This window comes from Syngnathus leptorhynchus, chromosome 13 (genome assembly GCF_054491065.1).
Source record: "Syngnathus leptorhynchus isolate UIUO chromosome 13, UIUO_Slep, whole genome shotgun sequence".
Lineage (NCBI taxonomy): Eukaryota > Metazoa > Chordata > Actinopteri > Syngnathiformes > Syngnathidae > Syngnathus > Syngnathus leptorhynchus.
In genome coordinates this window covers 5,683,424-5,700,856 of record NC_141207.1, presented here as the reverse complement: position 1 = coordinate 5,700,856, position 17,433 = coordinate 5,683,424, and the positions used below count along the sequence as shown (strand labels likewise).

The window sequence follows — 17,433 nt, the reverse complement described above, 5'->3', positions numbered from 1 at the left end:
GAGTCCAACATTTTCACTGGAAAAATGTGAAAGTCGTCATCTGTTAATATTTGTCATCTGTGGACGACCAAGAAATTCTTTCACTTCCCAAAAACCGAGCTGTTAGCATCAGTCAGTACCGTTGTCATTTATGGACAATATCCATAATCCATGTGTGAGAACACACAACCAATTCTTCCTCCATCCCATGTGCGCATATTAGATGTTGCGTGTTTAGTTTGGCACATCTTTAAGATGCTCCAAGCTACTTTTGTGTGTGCGACATGAGCCAAGTATTTTTCTAGTGAGATCAATGTCAATGAATTGAACACGATTACGGCAAGATTTAACAGGTCTTGTGATAATCATCTCCGAATACTGCACAATTGTCAGAGCTCCGATTGTGCCCATCCGAGCGCACATATTTCAAAGGAGTCATATTGTGGAAACTTTCACTTGTCAAATAACAGCTGGAGGGCATCTGAGGCCACTTTTGGTTTCTCTTTCCCACATAATCGCTGATGTGAATCATAAGAGGCTGTCTTTTTGATGATATCTTTACGACTGCTTTGTCAGGTGAAAGGAAGTCGAGATGTTTTCATTTAATTCATTTGTGTTTATTCTTGATAAATGTGGTTTGGTAGTGGGAACCAAAATATTAGAAACAGCTTTTTTTTTTTAACGTAGGTGTCGAGAAGAAATTTCCCTTTGCTCTCATTCAATTTGATCATTTTAATGTCTATTTGTTTGCAAACGGAAGAGCGCTGTTTTTCTTTTCCACCGATGGATATTCCGCCATGGTTTTAGCAAAGATGTTGAATGCTTATTTAGAATGACTTTTTAACTTGGCATTCCAGTAAATTGAGCAAGATTTTCTGCTCTTGTGTTACTTTTCAAGATCTGGATTAGACTGTTTAGGTGTACCTAATGGGGTGGCCGGTAAATGTCTATTTTTGTTTACCCATTACAGTGGGCTTCTTTGCATCCTGTTCAGAAAGCCCGTTTCTTCTCCAGTCCAGTCACGTGACACTTTAAAAACATGTTTTGTCTTTTTTGGCACACAGAGGAGAGAGAAGGAGTTAATAGTCCCTGTGTTCTCCTTAGAGACCCTCAAAGGTCTTGACATCACTGGCATGCTACTTTGTTTTGTCTTTTCGCAATCCATCCGCTGCCAAATAACGAGAAGAGAGCTGACGGCAAAGTGGGTTTCTTGTAAGTACATGCTGTCACATCCCATTTGCGACGTGGTTATGAAATATTACACCTGCATGGTGGCGTCTTTAACCTTGGGGTCAATCCGGTGCCGCCTCCGCTTGTAATGAAAAACAGCTTGACGAGACCACACCGGAGGTCGTTTGGATGAATGTTCTAGGATGTGTCTTTTTGGGAACTTGTGCTGTTTACGCAAGTCCTGCCAACAATCAGGAGAAAGCTAAGCTCAGCGTGACCCAACGGGCGTCTCAGTGGCGGTTGTGTCGTGTCCACTTGATAGCGAATTTAAGTATTGTTGACATATTCGGTTTCTTTTTTGGTAGGGTGGGGGAACGTGACCATAAAAGGAGATGGTGCTGAGTTTCACACAAATTAACTCAAAGATAATGGAGAACAGATGTTTGTGTGCTGAAATGGAAAACAATATTTGATTCTCATTTTATTAACAAGTAGAATTGGAGCGCGATTACAAAAATACAAAAATCTGATGATTTTCAAAAACTAATGTGCACCTATCTATGAACTGGTTCCTTCCCATATGTCTCACATACAATACCAAATGCATCTTGTACAGAAAGTTAAGCTAAAAAATGATTCACAGCCTGATTTAAAAAAAAAAAAAAGAAATATTTTAATGTGAAGGTCATTTCTGCCAATGATAATTAGCGCCATGCTGAAAATAGTCTTTTTTATTTTAATTAAAAAATAATCTTTATTTAAACTACTGGATGTACGTAAGTATATTTCAAAATAAACCTACAAATCATTTTGGGCACAAATAATAAAAATTGCATTTCTTCCCACAATGTCTTTCAGTCTTTTGCCAATTTCGTTCGTCATTTCCAGTAAAACGCTCATTCAGTAGATAAAAATTCACATGAGCTCCAAATGTGTCCAGTCTATGAATCATTTTGGCTTCAAGTGTGCATCTACAATCCAAAGCTGCCCAATAGTGGCTCATTGCTTGCAGGCTTTCAACCATCACTTACATAAAAAGAAAACATTTAAAATTGTGCTATAGGTGTCTGAAATGTTATAAGCATGAAATATATTCTTTGTCAGTGACAGAAACTGGCAAATTTACACGCGCCGAATGTGCTCCGTGTGCTTCATGATGAAGATCTTCCAAAGCCTCTTCTGTCTCCTTTTGCTTCTAGACAAAAAGTTGCGCAATGAGTTGCCTTTTTATGAGACATGTGCATCGGTGCGTAATTCCTTGTACCTAATTCTGAAGCATCATTCTCAATCTCACAACCTCCATCAATTCCTGGACCCAAATATCCTCAGGATTGGCACAGACGGTGCGCTGCGTCTTGCGTCCGGACCTCTTCTTCAAGGTAAACCTGCACACACGCACGCACCGACATCATCCATCATTCCGAATCCAAAAGGTCATTTAGTTTTCCATTTCTTAATGCCAGATGATTATGGGTGGCAATCATGCGACTGCAATGAAAACAATGAGCTTAAGAACTCACACAACAGCTCTGATGTTGCAATCGCCATCTGTTTCCTGCATCCTGTAGCTCTGAATCTTATCCTTTATCCTCGGTTTCATTCCTCGTACATGGCCCAAGCAGCAGTTACCGTAGGAACCTGCACAGGGAAGGCCAAGGTCACAAAGTCGCACGGTAGGATAATCAGCCTCTGAGAATGAGGTCATGTGACAATAACAAAAAAAAACTATTAAGCATATATGTTGATGTTGTGAAAATGATTTATATCAGACAATGTGGCATTTTTGTTTTTTTCTCCCAATACTTCATTCACGCTCACATTGGCATCTAGGGACAACTGAGAACCTTCGATGAGGAAGACATGAAAACTTCACACAGGAAGGCCTCAGGTGAGAAACAAACCCAGAATCTCTTAGTTAAAACGCAAACATGCTAAACACTAGCACGATTTACTGAAAAATAAGAGGAACCTTAAAATACAGCAAAGAAAATATACCACGTAATATGATTCCCAAAAATATATATGCATGCTTTGCTTTGTTCAAGTGGTGTGAATCATGTAAAAAAAAACAATAAATTACACAAAAAAATATACTAAAATTTTAAAGTGGTGTGAATCATGTAAAAAAAATACAATAAATTGCAAATAAAAAATATAAAATTTAAAAGAAAAAAAATATCAAGCGGTCAAATTTAAAATAACATGACCTTGCTGTAGAATCACACACACACAGTGCCAATCCAATATTTGGACACGCCTGCTTGGCAACCAAATGACAAAGTTTGAAACGGACAGCCCCAATATATCTATTTATCTATCAATCTCAATCTTTCTACATCCGTCTAGTTTTTTCGTCTCCTCGACTTCAATATTTCAACACATTTAAATCCTAACGAGCACAGTAGTTCCATATCATAGCCTGAAGACATTTCCCAACCAAGTTTAACAGAAGAATGTGAATAATAAAAAACAGATGCATTGTCAAGCAGAGCCTCAATTACACCAAAACTACTAGTGAGTCAATTCTGCAATCAACAAGTGCAAAACAAAGCATTTAATTGTCCTAATAATGTGCCCGGAGCTGCATCTGCCAGCCAATAAAAGTCTTTGAAGGCCAAGCATGCGCTTCAGCGTCGCTCTTACTAACCTTGTGCCACACACAGTGTGGTGCAGAAGAGCAGCACCAGGAACAAAAGAGCTTGGAATTTCATGTCCACTCTTGCAGTTCTGCTCGGCTGTGCAGAAATAAAAGAGAAAGTTAGATTAAGGAGCCCGGCAAAAAAAAATAAAAAAAAATTGCTGTATCTCCACTACAAACCAGAATAATGAAAGTCCTTAGGATTTTTTTTTTCAGTTGCTGCATGCAATGCATTTGTTTTGAATTTTGGATGGATTCAGTGCACTGACTCCCAAACTGAGGAACGTACCTGGTGAATTTTTTTCGCCGCTTCACTCAAGGTGGCCTGCCTCACAACTTGCTGCAGTGCCGAAGTGGGGCTTTGCACTTTTATTGTGCACATGTATTGTACACCCCCCCGTGGACACACAAACATGCCTTTGCCACTCCTCCTCTAAGCAGCACGCATCTACTTTTGCAAATGCGTAGTTTAACATGTTGTGCAATAGTAATTGGTTTGTAATACAAGGTAAGCAAACAGTGTCAAAGTGTAACCACTGTCATTGGCTTCCAGTAAATCTTTTGTTGTATATTAATATTTAATGCATCTTGACATGCATTATGTGGAAAACGCAAAGAATCCTGACTTGTTGGTCACTTTATCCCCTGCAAAGAATTGATGGAATCCAGATGTTCACAAGAACTGCTGACGTGGTTGGACTTATAAATTCAATACTCTGTTGGGAAACTTTTTGTTTGAAACAATAAAATCTGGGATTTTGCTTTATATCTAGCCATTTTTTTTAATGCAACCAATCAAAGGAAGGAAAAAAATGCTAAATTCATTGTGGGCTAGTTATCTGAGCCTGTGACCACAAATTTGTCATCTGATTGGTTAATGAAACTTTCTCATTGCCAATGTAGATTAAGTCATCAGCCAACATTTCTGATCCTGAATGCCTGGGGGTAGATACAGTCACATGGTAGTACAGAGAGGCTAAAATCTGATTGAAATAAATGAATCAAACACCCATAAACAGCCAACATGCAGTCATGACAAAGTGTTTAGCAAAAAAAAAAGCCCTACTGGCTCTGATTGCTCAACATCCAACACAATTTTTTTCTTTTTTTTGTCTTTTATAAAATTTCTAACAGACTTAAAACAAATCTAAATGATTGTCATTGTCACAATACTCGTGAATACATTGATTGATTGAACATTTATTGATCCCCGGGGATGGGAAAATTCAGGCCCCAGCAGTATTCAGGTATATAAAATGACGGAAATGTGTGTTGCCACATATAGATAGTGACAATGATACCGTATAATAATAATAATAATAATAATAATAATAATAATTTAGAAAATGCATCAGGTCAAGACGACTGCGCGTACACGGGAGACACCTGCTGGTCACTTGGTGCACTGCTTTCCGATGTTTTACGTCATAGCCAGGCACTCTTGCGCAAAGCAGGAAGAAGGAAATCTCATTGATTGGTCCATATATCATTTCCGTTTCCGGTGTCCAGGATAATAAACAATTTGACCCATTTTTCAAAAAGTTACACTAAAAAGCTTTAATATCGTTTCAAATTTGTTAGCTGAAAATCAAGTCAAATAAAAAATAAATATAAAACAAAAGCCAAGCAAATTGTCTGACATATTGTGGCCACACCTCCGGTGGGCGTGCCCCGGCCGGCTTTTACCCCCCCCCCCCCCTCCCCTTGCTGTGTAAACAAAGTAACCGAAGCAGCAAGTCATCGTGACTACGTTTTATTTCCATTGCACCTCTCGCGCTACTCTTCTATTGGCCACTTCTCAGAAGGTGCAGTCATATAAATAGTATAAGGCAGCCCCCACCCTCCCTGATCTTTGTTGCCACTTTTCGTCGCGTCGGACGCTTTTTCCTCCCGACAAAAGACGGCACACATGGATCCTCACAAGACTAACGCGGAGGCGAAGGGGAGCCTGTTGAGCCACGCGAAGACGCTCAGGCTGCACACGGGGAATTTAGTCAACAGAGCTCGCTTGACGAAGAAATGTCCATGTTCCCCCAGCGAGGAGGTAAACTTTAATATCTTCGACCGAACGAGCTAGCGGAGCAGGTGTGCTAGTAGCCATAGAGGGGGGGGGGGGGGGGGTCAGACTTATGATGTCAACATTTCCTAAAGAGGAAGAAAAGTGTCGCTCTCAACATGACGCCCCCCTCCATTCAATGGACGGTTGTACTTCGAACTTACCAGTTTAACTTGACTATACAAAACAAATTGACTCTGTAAATACCTTTTCAAATGCTCCCTTCCACATCATAAGGCCTTATCATTTCGCCATTTTTGAACTTGACCACTACTCATGTTTCTGACCACTGATCTATTATGAATGAGCTGAAGCTCTGCAATAAGTTACGTAATTTAATGAACATCCCTTCTTGGATGTTATCTTATCATTTGCATCCCGCTCATTTGTTTGGTTGACTGGAAAACCTGCCTAGCACAAGTCCAGCTATCTGTCTACCATCAAACCATTTTAGAATACATCTATATAATTACACCTTCAGTTGTAAACCTAAGCCTATCTTTAAACATTAACTAGAAACCCTGCGCTAGGCTCAAAACGTTCACCTCACCGCCTAACTCTGACTAAACTGAACGAAACCCAAACACTAACCATAAGTCTTCGCGCTTATACGTATAATCTGATTCTGCAACAGCAATGACCCTGAGCATTGTTGCATTCTTCATGCAGCTGGCCTCCACGCCCTTTGAGCCTAGGCGAAATGGTAAATTGGATGGTGTAACATTGGTGGAATGGTGTTTTTTAATACATGCCCGCACAAGTCAAGTGGAGAAACATGGTCTTGATCTTGCATTTGGAGCTGAGTCTACTTTAAATGTCTCCTCATCACTTGTCCGGAAATATTCTTGGAATCGTCAGGTTTGTCGAAATTTGGCGACATATGAAATGAGCAAGCTCTGTTTATCTTTCTCAGCTTCAAGAATGCATTCAGGCTACCCTGAGCAGCTGGTTCTCCACAATAGAAGGACCGACTGAGGTGAGGTGACCATTATTACTCACATCGGTGTTTGGGGTTGCTTTTTTTCCTCGAGAACCATGGAAAAAATAAGTATCTTGTTAGGAAGGAAGCATAATGCTTGAATTGAAGACCAAACTGATTCGTTGTATTTGTCCTATGGGGCGAGGCTCCACACGGCCGGACAGCGGGATTTCGACATAACAACTGCTGTGACGGACTTCAAAGGATGCCTGAAAAGAAGCTGTCACGGCCAATGTTCATGCAATTCTAGACAGCCGTCTGAGGCGCCATTCCAAAAAAAAATCTCATCTGTCTGTTACAATGAATTTATAATCTTATTATAATGGAACCCAAGATAAGCAACAAAGAAGAAGCGAGTGATACTTCATTTAGTGCGTGCGTTTGGTCGGGTGGGCACATACCTCAGCTATGCTAATCATCCACTGGAGTCAAATGGCAACGGGTGGTTTTAAGTTATATGTCCTCGTCTGCTTTTCCCGAGATCTTTGTAACACAAGTCAAAAGTGAGTTTCCACAGCGTCAGACCAGGTTTTGTTGTTTAAAAGTATCCGTCGGGAAAAGGGGTACAAAATAAATTTCCAAGCTATCAAATATTCTGTACCATGGAATGCAATCAGTTGGATGCATTTCAATAATGGTGTTTAGACGTTTGATAGCCACAAAAATAAGGGATCTGGTTCAGAGTTGGACTTCTTTACAACAGAGTAACTTTGCATAACCTCTGATACAACAAAGCAATGCAACCTGAAACCCAAATAATCTGCTTCCTATTGGTCAAGAAAGCTTGCAAGGGCCAAGCGTCGCTCAGCGAGTTGAAACACATGTAGGAAACCAACTTTTTTTTTTTTTTTTTGTGTAGGATTTACCCGACACATTGGACTGTAATATCCCCCAGGCCACAGATGCGATCATACCTGAGGAGAGGGAGGAGCTTAAGGTGTCAGGTTTGTACCTTAAGTAAGCTTAGCATGGCACGTGTTCAACTTGTTGTAAAATACCTTCGATTGGATTGTCTGTATTGCAAGCATATTTTCTTGAAATATGCGTTTAAGCGGCCGCTCACTTAATCGCTTCCATGTGTGGCTTTGTTTCGGCAGCCAAGCTGTTCCTCTTCGAGTCGGATCAGTCGTCCATCAGAGATGCAGTGGAGATGGGTAAGAAGGAGTTATATTTGGAAATGAAATGACTCCCGTCATCGACTGTATCTTTTCTTTCCAGCCTGTCAGACGTTGGCTGTGTCCCAGCTGGACTCTGTGATCATCGCACCGCGAAAGCTCCTTAGCGGCCACGTCCAAACGCTGGCTCCACTTCAGCCGGCGTGGGAGGAGCTGGAGGCGCTCGTCCGCAGCCAGAGGATCGCCGCTATCGGAACGTCCGACCTGGACAAGGACCTGCTGGAGCAGCTTTATATCTGGGCTCAGGTCTGTTGCAAATGTCATGTGCAAAAAAACAAAAAAAAATGTGAACGCGATTTATTGTTGGTGGGTGTGTGTGCCTCGTTGTTGTGTAGGTCAAACCCAGCAGCAACCAAGTGAATCTGGCCTCCTGCTGCGTGATGCCCCCCGAGCTGACCGCCTTCGCCAAAGAGTTTGACATCCAGCTTCTCACACACAACGATCCCGCGGGTGAGCATCTCTTTTCCAGTTTTGTTTCTGATCGTTTTTTATTTTTTATTTTTTATTACTCAGTTCTCAAACAGCTCACTTGAGGAATTGTCACACAGCCACCACACCAGAGAGTTAAATTAGAAAACTCCGAACTCGATTGGAGAAGTTACCGCTGTCATTTCCACCCAGAGTTGATATCAGCGGCAACCTTCCGGGAGGCGATGCAGGAGGGAACGCAGCACGCCAGCGCGGCCGACTGGAGGCTAGAGTGGCTCCTTCGCTACTCCGTCATCGTCAAGAGTCGCGGCATCATCAAGGCCACGGGCTACCTGTTCAGCGCCAGGAAGGCGGATCTCTAGCGGAGGCAAGCGAGGGATGAAGCCATTTGTCATCTTCTCCATTCACGAGCACATGCAAAGTAACAGCTCTGCAAACATGGAACGCTGCCCATCATACATTTACTGTCACATCCTCTCTTTTTTACTGTTCAGCTACTTGCCAGAGAAGCTCAGTTTTGCACAATAGGTTTAGCAAAACTCAAGTTCACCAAAAAGGCTCAATATCTCTTAACTTGTTGTGAGGATGGTACAAAAGTAGACCTTTTTCCAGCAATATGCATTGTGCACATGACAATGTGGCTGGACATAAAACATACCTCGAAGACTTTTAACTCATCATCAGATTTTATTGTAGATGAAGTGTGCAGATATCAAAATGGTCAAAATTCATCCTATACAGTGAATATTTTTGTGACATAAAAGGTAGTTTGATTGGATCATTGTCACCTCGGGACTTGTCGCTTTACTGTTGGGTCATGTAGTGATTTCCTCATTCGTCTTCAAATGTGAAGTGCCTCATTGCATCTGATCTCATGCTCATACAGGTTTTTAATCAACGTTTCGTAATGTCATCAAATGTCTGTACAAAAAAAATTGGTAGATTTTTTTTCTTGATGATTTGTATTGTGAGAGAAATGGATTATGGTCAGATTGAATTGCAAGAGTTTCTTTTTCAGACTAATTTGCATTCCTCATTTAAGAAATATGCACTAACTCCGATAAAATTTTACCACTGGAAGATCAGCTAGATATTTTTTACTCCAACATTTATTGTTTTATTGCCAGGGATAACATTCACGTCATTTGTCAAGAGATTAAATTCGTATCTTGAGATTAGGTTGCAATTGATGTAATCTGTTTTTCCCCTTTAATATCTTTTAAAGTAGGGAAATATAAGGCATCTAAGGCATTTTTATTTATGAGTTCAAACTTGTTTGATCCAGTAAATCACTTGAAAATATCACTGCTGTATTGGTAATATTATCAATATACTGTCATTTGTTTGTCAAAAATGGTCTTTATTAAAATGTATATTAAAAAAAAAAAACATTGTTGATGTCAATTGTTTTAGACATTGGATGCTTCTCTACAATTTTTAATTTAAGTAATTTATTTGACAAAATATAGATGTTACTATTGTGAGGATAATTGGAAGTTGAATTCATATATTGTATCAGATTTTAATAATTTAAACTTCTGAGCATCGAAATACTTCTTGGTCTTCATTTATCCAAGACGTTTCTTGGTCGAGGTTGAAAAAAAACCCCCAAGTAAATCGAGGTCCTCTGCGCTCCAACTCGCGTTTCCGTGTATCGATTGCTTTAGTTTGATTTCCAAACCGGAAGTGACAAACCAGTCCAAGATGGTGGTTACCAGAAGAGGAGTTCGCGTGTGTTCTCCAAATCAAACAAATCTTGAGCAGGCCTCCAACATCCAGGTAAACACACTTGCAACTTTCTCACAAAGGCGCAAGCGCGTTTTATATATAAGCGAGAAATTTTAACTTTCCGTTGTGGTCATTTACCATCTGCGCGTCCTCTTCCAACTCACGTGGCTCACGCTGGCATTCGTCAAAGATTCCAAATCGTCGAATGGGCAAAAACATTTCCAGATGTTTACTCCAAACGTAAACATTAAAAATGTGTGTCTTTTAAGTGGTAAATAAACCAAAGGTTTTACCTAGCTGACGATTTATCTGTCGATCTACCGAGACTGAAATAACGTCTGTGATGTTTTCTCCCTCTCTTCACAGGCGACTCCATCAACAGGCAGAAGAACCAGGAGTGGGGCCTCACAAGCGGCAAACTCGGTGAAAACCATCAGCCGCCTTAAAGAAAACAACAGCGACTCTCCGACGTCCTTATTGAGAAGATGCTCCCGAGCCTTCAGACTCCACAGCCCCGAGCAGCCTTGCACCCCCGCGAGCTCAATCCACGAAGCAGATGTGTCCGACCTGGAGTCGTGCTCCTCTGTCACATCCAATGCGGACCTGCCAGTGGCACGCAAAATCGGTCAAGAAGAATCCGAGCCGGAGTCCTGCGCGCCAAAGAATGTCCGAAGCACGAGAAGGAGCGCTCCAAACAAGAGGGTGGAATCCCTTAGCTCTGTTGTGTCCCACAGTGAAACTCCAGCTACGGGAAGCAGAAGAAAGAGCAAAAGGTTTTCCCTCGCCTTGAATTCCGCTGAAGGTGAATTGTCCGATGCGGACTCTTGCTGTTCTTTAGTGACTGTGGAGAAAAAGGTCAGAAGCACGAGAAGTAGGGCGGCGCACAACGTGGATCCCGTCAAGGCCGGAGATGATGAGGCGGAATCCTCCTCTTCACTGCCGACCGAATCGCAACGAGTCACCCGAAGTCAAAGGAGAAGCACCAGATCTTCTGCCAAAGCGAAAAAATTCGACCTTTCTGATGCCGACAGCTTCGCTTCCGAAGCCTCTCCGGCTTCTCAATCCACGATTCGCAGGAGTGCGAGAACAAGAATGAAAGTGGGACCCATTCCCCTGAACTTGGACGAAATCTCCACCAGCTCGTCGAGTCAGAGCCGAAGAACAACTAGACAGACCGCCGCCGAGAGGTCTTGCGACTCAGACGGCTTTGAATCTGTCAAGGCCGGAGATGATGAGGCGGAATCCTCCTCTTCACTGCCGACCGAATCGCAACGAGTCACCCGAAGTCAAAGGAGAAGCACCAGATCTTCTGCCAAAGCGAAAAAATTCGACCTTTCTGATGCCGACAGCTTCGCTTCCGAAGCCTCTCCGGCTTCTCAATCCACGATTCGCAGGAGTGCGAGAACAAGAATGAAAGTGGGACCCATTCCCCTGAACTTGGACGAAATCTCCACCAGCTCGTCGAGTCAGAGCCGAAGAACAACTAGACAGACCGCCGCCGAGAGGTCTTGCGACTCAGACGGCTTTGAATCTGGCTCTGAATACGCCATCAGAGCTAAGACCCCCTCCTCTACTTCCAAGACCGTCGAGTCGGATTCTGAGCAGACAGACGGTCATTCTACTCTAGTTAGGGTCGACCCGGGGAGCTCTCAGTGGGAGCAGACAAAGGAGCTGTGGGTTGTTTTGGAGACCCCAGAGAAAAATGTACAACACGACTCTATGCTGGAGACCACGGTGGTCGCCGAGGACGCGGACTGTACGTTGCTGGAAGAAGAGAAGCAAGTCAGCGTGCCGTCGACCGAAGCAGCAGTGAACCAAGTCAAACCGGCAGATCCGAATGAACAGGAGGTTCTTGTGGAGGCCGCAGTGGCGGCTGCAGATCAGCAGTGCGAGCGATCCGCTGAAAAGCGGGATGAAGACGACTCGGCGGTGGAAAAGATGGAAGAGGAAACGGCGTCTTCAACCTCGGGAGCAAGACGCGAGGATGTCGGCGGAGACGATGAAAAGGACGACGACGTGCGCGCAGAGGTGTCTGATGATGACCGGGGTTTGTGCGGGAGTGTGTTGACAACTCAGGAGCAAGAAGACAACATGGAGGTAGAGCAGGTGACGTGTCAGGAGGCAGTCATAGAGATCTGCATGGAAGAGGAAGAGAAGCCGGAAGAGGCTTTGGTGTCTCTCGATCGAGTGACTGAGGAGATTGCAGCGACCGTCGTTGAGGAGACAACGTTTAAGAAATCACCGCTCAAGGACATGAAAGCTTCCCAGAAAACCAAGACAGTCAGCCTCTTGGAGAACGGTGAGGACAAGGAGGACAAGGACATCTTCGACCACCAAGTCGAGGACACAGAAGAGCAACAAGGCCCTTCCAGGAAGCCCGAAAAGGAGACAACGGTGATCGTCGTTGAGGAGACGACGTTTAAGAAATCACCGCTCAAGGACATGAAAGCTTCCCAGAAAATCAGTCTCTTGGAGAGCAGTGAGGACGAGGACATCTCCGACCACCAAATCGAGGACACAGAAGAGCAACAAGGTCCTTCCAGGAAGCCCAAAAAGGAGACGACAGCGACTGTTGTTGAGGAGACGACGTTTAAGAAATCACCGCTTAAGGACATGAAAGCTTCCCCGAAAACCAGGAAAATCAGTCTCTTGGAGAGCAGTGAGGACGAGGACATCATCGACCACCAAATCGAGGACACAGAAGAGCCACAAGGCCCTTCCAGGAGGCCCGAAAAGGAGATGACGATGACTGTCGTTGAGGAGACGACATTAGAGAAATCACCGCTCAAGGACATGAAAGCTTCTCAGAAAACCAAGACACTCAGTCTCTTGGAGAGCAGGGAGGACGAGGACATGGAGGATGAGGACATCTTCGACTACCAAGATGAGGACACAGAAGAGCAACAAGGCCACTCCGGGAAGCCTGAGGAGATTGCGGCAACCATCGTTGAGACGACGTTTAAGAAATCACCGCTCAAGGACATGAAAGCTCACCAGAAAATGAAGAAAATCAGTCTCTTGGAAAGCAGTGAGGACGAGGACATCATCGACCATCAATACGAGGACACAGAAGAGCAACAAGGCCCTTCAAGGAAGCCCGAAAAGGAGACGACGACAACCATCGTTGAGGAGACGAGGTTTAAGAAATCACCGCTCAAGGACATGAAAGCTTCCCCGAAAATCAGTCTCTTGGAGAGCAGTGAGGACGAGGACATCTCCGACCACCAAATCGAGGGCACAGAAGAGCAACAAGGCCCTTCCAGGAAGCCCGAAAAGGAGACGACAGTGACCGTCGTTGAGACGACGTTTAAGAAATCACCACTCAAGGACATGAAAGCTTCCAAGAAAACCAAGACAATCAGTCTCTTGGAGAGCGGTGAGGACAAGGAGGACGAGGACATAGAAGACCAACAAGGCACTCCCAGGAAGCCTGAAAAGGAGACGACGGCTAAGAAATCACCTCTCAAGGACAAGAAAGGTTCCCAGAAAACAAAGAAAATCAGTCTCTTGGAGAGCAGTGAGGACGAGGACATCTTCGACCATCAAGTCGAAGACACAAAAGAGCAACAAGGCCCTTCCAGGAAGCCCGAAAAGGAGACAGCGGCAACTACCGTTGAGGAGACAACGTTTAAGAAATCACCGCTCAAGGACATGAAAGATTCCCAGAAAACAAAGCAAATCAGTCTCTTGGAGAGCAGTGAGGACGAGGACATCTTCGACCACCAAGTTGAGGACACAGAAGAGCAACAAGGTCCTTCCAGGAAGCCCGAAAAGGAGATGACGTTTAAGAAATCACCGCCCAAGAAAATGAAAGCTTCCCAGAAAAGAAAGAAAATCAGTCTCTTGGAGAGCAGTGAGGACAAGGACATCTTCGACCACCGAGTCGAGGACACAGAAGAGCAACAAGGCCGTTCCAGGAAGCCCAAAAAAGACACGATGTATAAGAAATCACCACTCAAGGGCATGAAAGCTTCCCAGAAAACGATGAAAATCAGTCTCTTGGAGAGCAGTGAGGACGATGAGGACGAGGACATCTTCGACCACCAAGTCAAGGACACAGAAGGGCAACAAGGTCCTTCTAGGAAGCCCGAAAAGGAGACGACGTTTAAGAAATCACCGCTCAAGTGCATGAAAGCTTCCCAGAAAAGGAAGAAAATCAGTCTTTTGGAGATCAGTGAGGACGAGGACATCTTTGACCACCAAGTCGAGGACACAGAAGAGCAACAAGGTCCTTCCAGGAAGCCTAAAAAGGAGACGACGTTTAAGAAATCACCGCTGAAGGGCATGAAAGCTTCCCAGGAAACGAAGAAAATCAGTCTCTTGGAGAGCAGTGAGGAGGACGAGGACTTCGACCACCAAGTCGAGGACACAGAAGAGCAACAAGATCCTTCCAGGAAGCCCAAAAAGAAGACGACGTTTAAGAAATCACCGCTCAAGGACATGAAAGCTTCCCAGAAAACGAAGAAAATCAGTCTCTTGGAGAGCAGTGAGGATGATGAGGACGAGGACATCTTCGACCACCAAGTCGAGAACACAGATGAGCAACAAAGCCCTTCCGGGAGGCCCGAAAAGAAGAAGAAGAAGACGACGACAACGGCGGGCGTGTCGGTTGACGGTCTGTTTATGGTGGACGCGCGGCCTGGGCAGGAAGTGGATGACGATTTCTACACGGAGCGCCTCACGAGAGAGGAGGTGGTGGGCGCCGAGGAAGAGGACGAGGACTTTGTGGATGAGGAGGGAGATGAGGATGATGACGACTATGGGGAAGAGGCGCTTCTCTTGTCCAGCAGGAATCCTTCACTGTGAGCACAACATGAGCAGACACTTAACTAAGATCACCAAATGTCGCCAGGTTTTTATTCCTTTTTTTTTTTTATCTGTAGTAGTTTGACCGAGATATTTAATAGTCTTACTCTGGTGAGAAACAAAACGTGGCTTTGAGCTGCTTTAGACCACAGCTCACGCTCACACACACATTAACCAAATCCAGTTCCGATGCCGTGCCTCGCAGCCCACTTGTAGCACACTCGCGCTTTCTTGAGCTAGTTTTAGAGGCAAAGTCAACGAGAGGACTCCAAAGTGTCCATCCGGTATAAATTTGTCACATCATTATTTTTCGTTGAGTTTGATTAGGAGCGCGCAAAGGAAATGAGCCGTGACGTCGCCTCGCCTTTTGTTGCAGGACAAAGATGTCCAGTCGCATCGACCCGGGCGTCAACATGAGACAGCTCGGGGGTTTGTACATCACTTTCGACGGCAGCAAATCAAAACCAAGCTCCGCTTCGCTGAACCGACACAAGAAGAAGGACCAGGATGAGGTAAACGCGGACGTGTTTTCCAGGCCGTGATTAATGATGAGCATTATCGAGGTTTCGCACTGCTGAGGAAATCCATGACAGCCTGATAGTTTTTGTCACGTTGCTTCTTCTGGCCGTGTGGAAGTTGGTTTTATTGCTGTGATTGATTATTGTGATTATTACACTTTACAATTACAAAATTGGTATAATTATGAAAAAATCTGAAGTAGTAGCCTGTCTCTTTATGCGGGGAAAAGATACTTTTAAGTTAAGAAATTAAGTTTTATTTAATTTTTAAATCATGAATTTAGTTTGGTCCAAAAGGAACTTAATTAGCTTCAAAGATTTATTTTGTTTGATACCAAAACAAATTATTTGTGATGTATGATTCTATCATTTCATAATTAAAAGTCACTTATCACAGATTTAAAAAAAATATATATATGTTTTACCCAATTAGTTTTACTGAGCTTTTAGTCACTGGTCCCAAAATGCCACAAGATGGCGCCAAAGCCCCGTCTGATACAAAAGTAATGCTCAATTGTGGTGCCAAAGAGTTACTATGTTCAAATAAGATACTAAGTTGAGGGGAGTAGTAGTGCTCTGGCGCCACCCTGTGGTATTATGTATCATTCTAATTTCATCTTTCATCCCACGTAAACTGATATGGCTTTGCTTTGTGAGTCAATGGACCAAATAAACTTGTAACAATGACGGTTTTGTGCACAGCTGATGAAGAAGAGCGTGATGGGATCAGAGTTTGAGAAGAAAGAGGCGGTGCCACCGTACACAGAGACCAAAAAAGCCTTGAAACAGAAGCGCAGGGTAAGTTGAAGTCTCTTGGAGATATTTTACTCAAGTATTAGCACAATATATAAGCTGAGACGTTTTTAAGAAATTTTTCATTTCTTAATGCATAGAATACATCATTTTATTATTTATCTGTTCTGTATAGGAAATGTTATTCAGTTAGGTTGCAATGATACACTGATTTAAATCAGTTGCCAACTTGAAGTTGTATGACTCGTGCAGGTGGAGCGTGAGAAGACCACAGGCGATGCTTGGTTCAACATGAAAGCTCCTGAGCTGACCCAAGAGCTGAAGGGAGACTTGAAACTGCTGAAGATGAGGGCCTCCATGGATCCCAAGAGATTCTACAAGAAGAATGACAGAGACGGCTTCCCAAAGTACTTCCAGGTCAGGGCAAAAAAAAAAAAAAAAGTATATTGCAAGTTTGCATGATGTTTTACATGCTTTTTTGTGCTGGGGTGCAGGTGGCCACTGTGGAGGACAACGTTGTTGATTTCTATCACTCCCGCGTTCCCAAGAAGCAACGGAAGAGGACAATGGTGGAGGAGTTGCTGGCTGATGCCGAGTTCCGGAGGTCAGTATCATGACCAGACTTGCAGTTCAATGGCTAATGTTTCGTTAGACTGATTACATGCATTTCTATGGGTAGCAATACAGTATATACTTTGACAGTAGTAGTTAAAAGTGAAAATATGACTTAATTTGTGTACTGTTATTTATTTTTTCCAGCAACAACAAGAAAAGGTACCAGAGTATTGTGGCTGAGAAAGCAGCTCAGGCGTCAGGCAAGCACAAGAAATTCAAGAAGAATACATTCCACAAGAAATCACAGAAAGCCACAAAATGAGCGTGTGTGTGAGACAAGAGTCTTTAAAGGGTTTATACACAAAGTAACTTATAAATCATGATAAACTTGTAAACTGTATTTTTACCATGTACAAATGCAACATGATGAATAAAGTCAACCCCCAATTTTTTTGTGCAGCCTATTTTGTTTGTGGAATATGAATTAAATAGGCAAAATCCAACAGTTTTTAATCAACCAAGGGGCAGCCATTTTGCCACTTGCAGTTCTCAGGTGTAGGTCACAACCAGGGACGTGCGGTCAGAGGACGCAGGGTGTGGCACTTTTCACTTTCACTGAGGCTTTTTCCCTAATAAAGTGGCCTGTT

The 17,433-nt window shown here is 43.5% G+C and overlaps 3 protein-coding genes across 4 annotated transcripts; 2 read left to right on the top strand and 1 right to left on the bottom strand.

Annotated features, from left to right (window-relative positions):
* Positions 1–1,617: 1,617 nt before the first annotated feature.
* On the bottom strand, positions 1,618–4,199 carry ccl25b (chemokine (C-C motif) ligand 25b). 2 transcript variants are annotated; one of them, XM_085927910.1, is made up of 5 exons: positions 4,077–4,199; positions 3,797–3,884; positions 2,670–2,787; positions 2,414–2,534; positions 1,618–2,341 (listed from the first exon to the last, which is right to left on the bottom strand). In XM_085927910.1, exons 1-4 carry the CDS (start codon positions 4,167–4,169, stop codon positions 2,414–2,416), a joined length of 420 nt encoding a protein of 139 aa, XP_085784036.1. In that variant the 5' UTR covers positions 4,170–4,199; the 3' UTR covers positions 1,618–2,341. The 2 variants fall into 2 exon arrangements, with proteins under 2 accessions (XP_085784036.1, XP_085784035.1); XM_085927909.1 differs by having other exon boundaries at positions 1,618–2,344; positions 4,077–4,190.
* Positions 4,200–5,502: 1,303 nt separating this feature from the next.
* gclm (glutamate-cysteine ligase, modifier subunit) lies at positions 5,503–9,801 on the top strand. The gene is made up of 7 exons (XM_085927908.1): positions 5,503–5,831; positions 6,757–6,819; positions 7,682–7,766; positions 7,920–7,976; positions 8,041–8,243; positions 8,333–8,447; positions 8,619–9,801. The coding sequence occupies exons 1-7, from the start codon at positions 5,697–5,699 to the stop codon at positions 8,786–8,788; spliced, it is 828 nt and encodes a 275-aa protein (XP_085784034.1). The 5' UTR covers positions 5,503–5,696; the 3' UTR covers positions 8,789–9,801.
* A 266-nt stretch (positions 9,802–10,067) lies between these two features.
* dnttip2 (deoxynucleotidyltransferase, terminal, interacting protein 2) lies at positions 10,068–17,237 on the top strand. Its single transcript, XM_085927992.1, has 7 exons — positions 10,068–10,205; positions 10,521–14,956; positions 15,337–15,472; positions 16,181–16,276; positions 16,484–16,648; positions 16,726–16,835; positions 16,991–17,237. Exons 1-7 carry the CDS (start codon positions 10,131–10,133, stop codon positions 17,106–17,108), a joined length of 5,136 nt encoding a protein of 1,711 aa, XP_085784118.1. The 5' UTR covers positions 10,068–10,130; the 3' UTR covers positions 17,109–17,237.
* Positions 17,238–17,433: the final 196 nt, after the last annotated feature.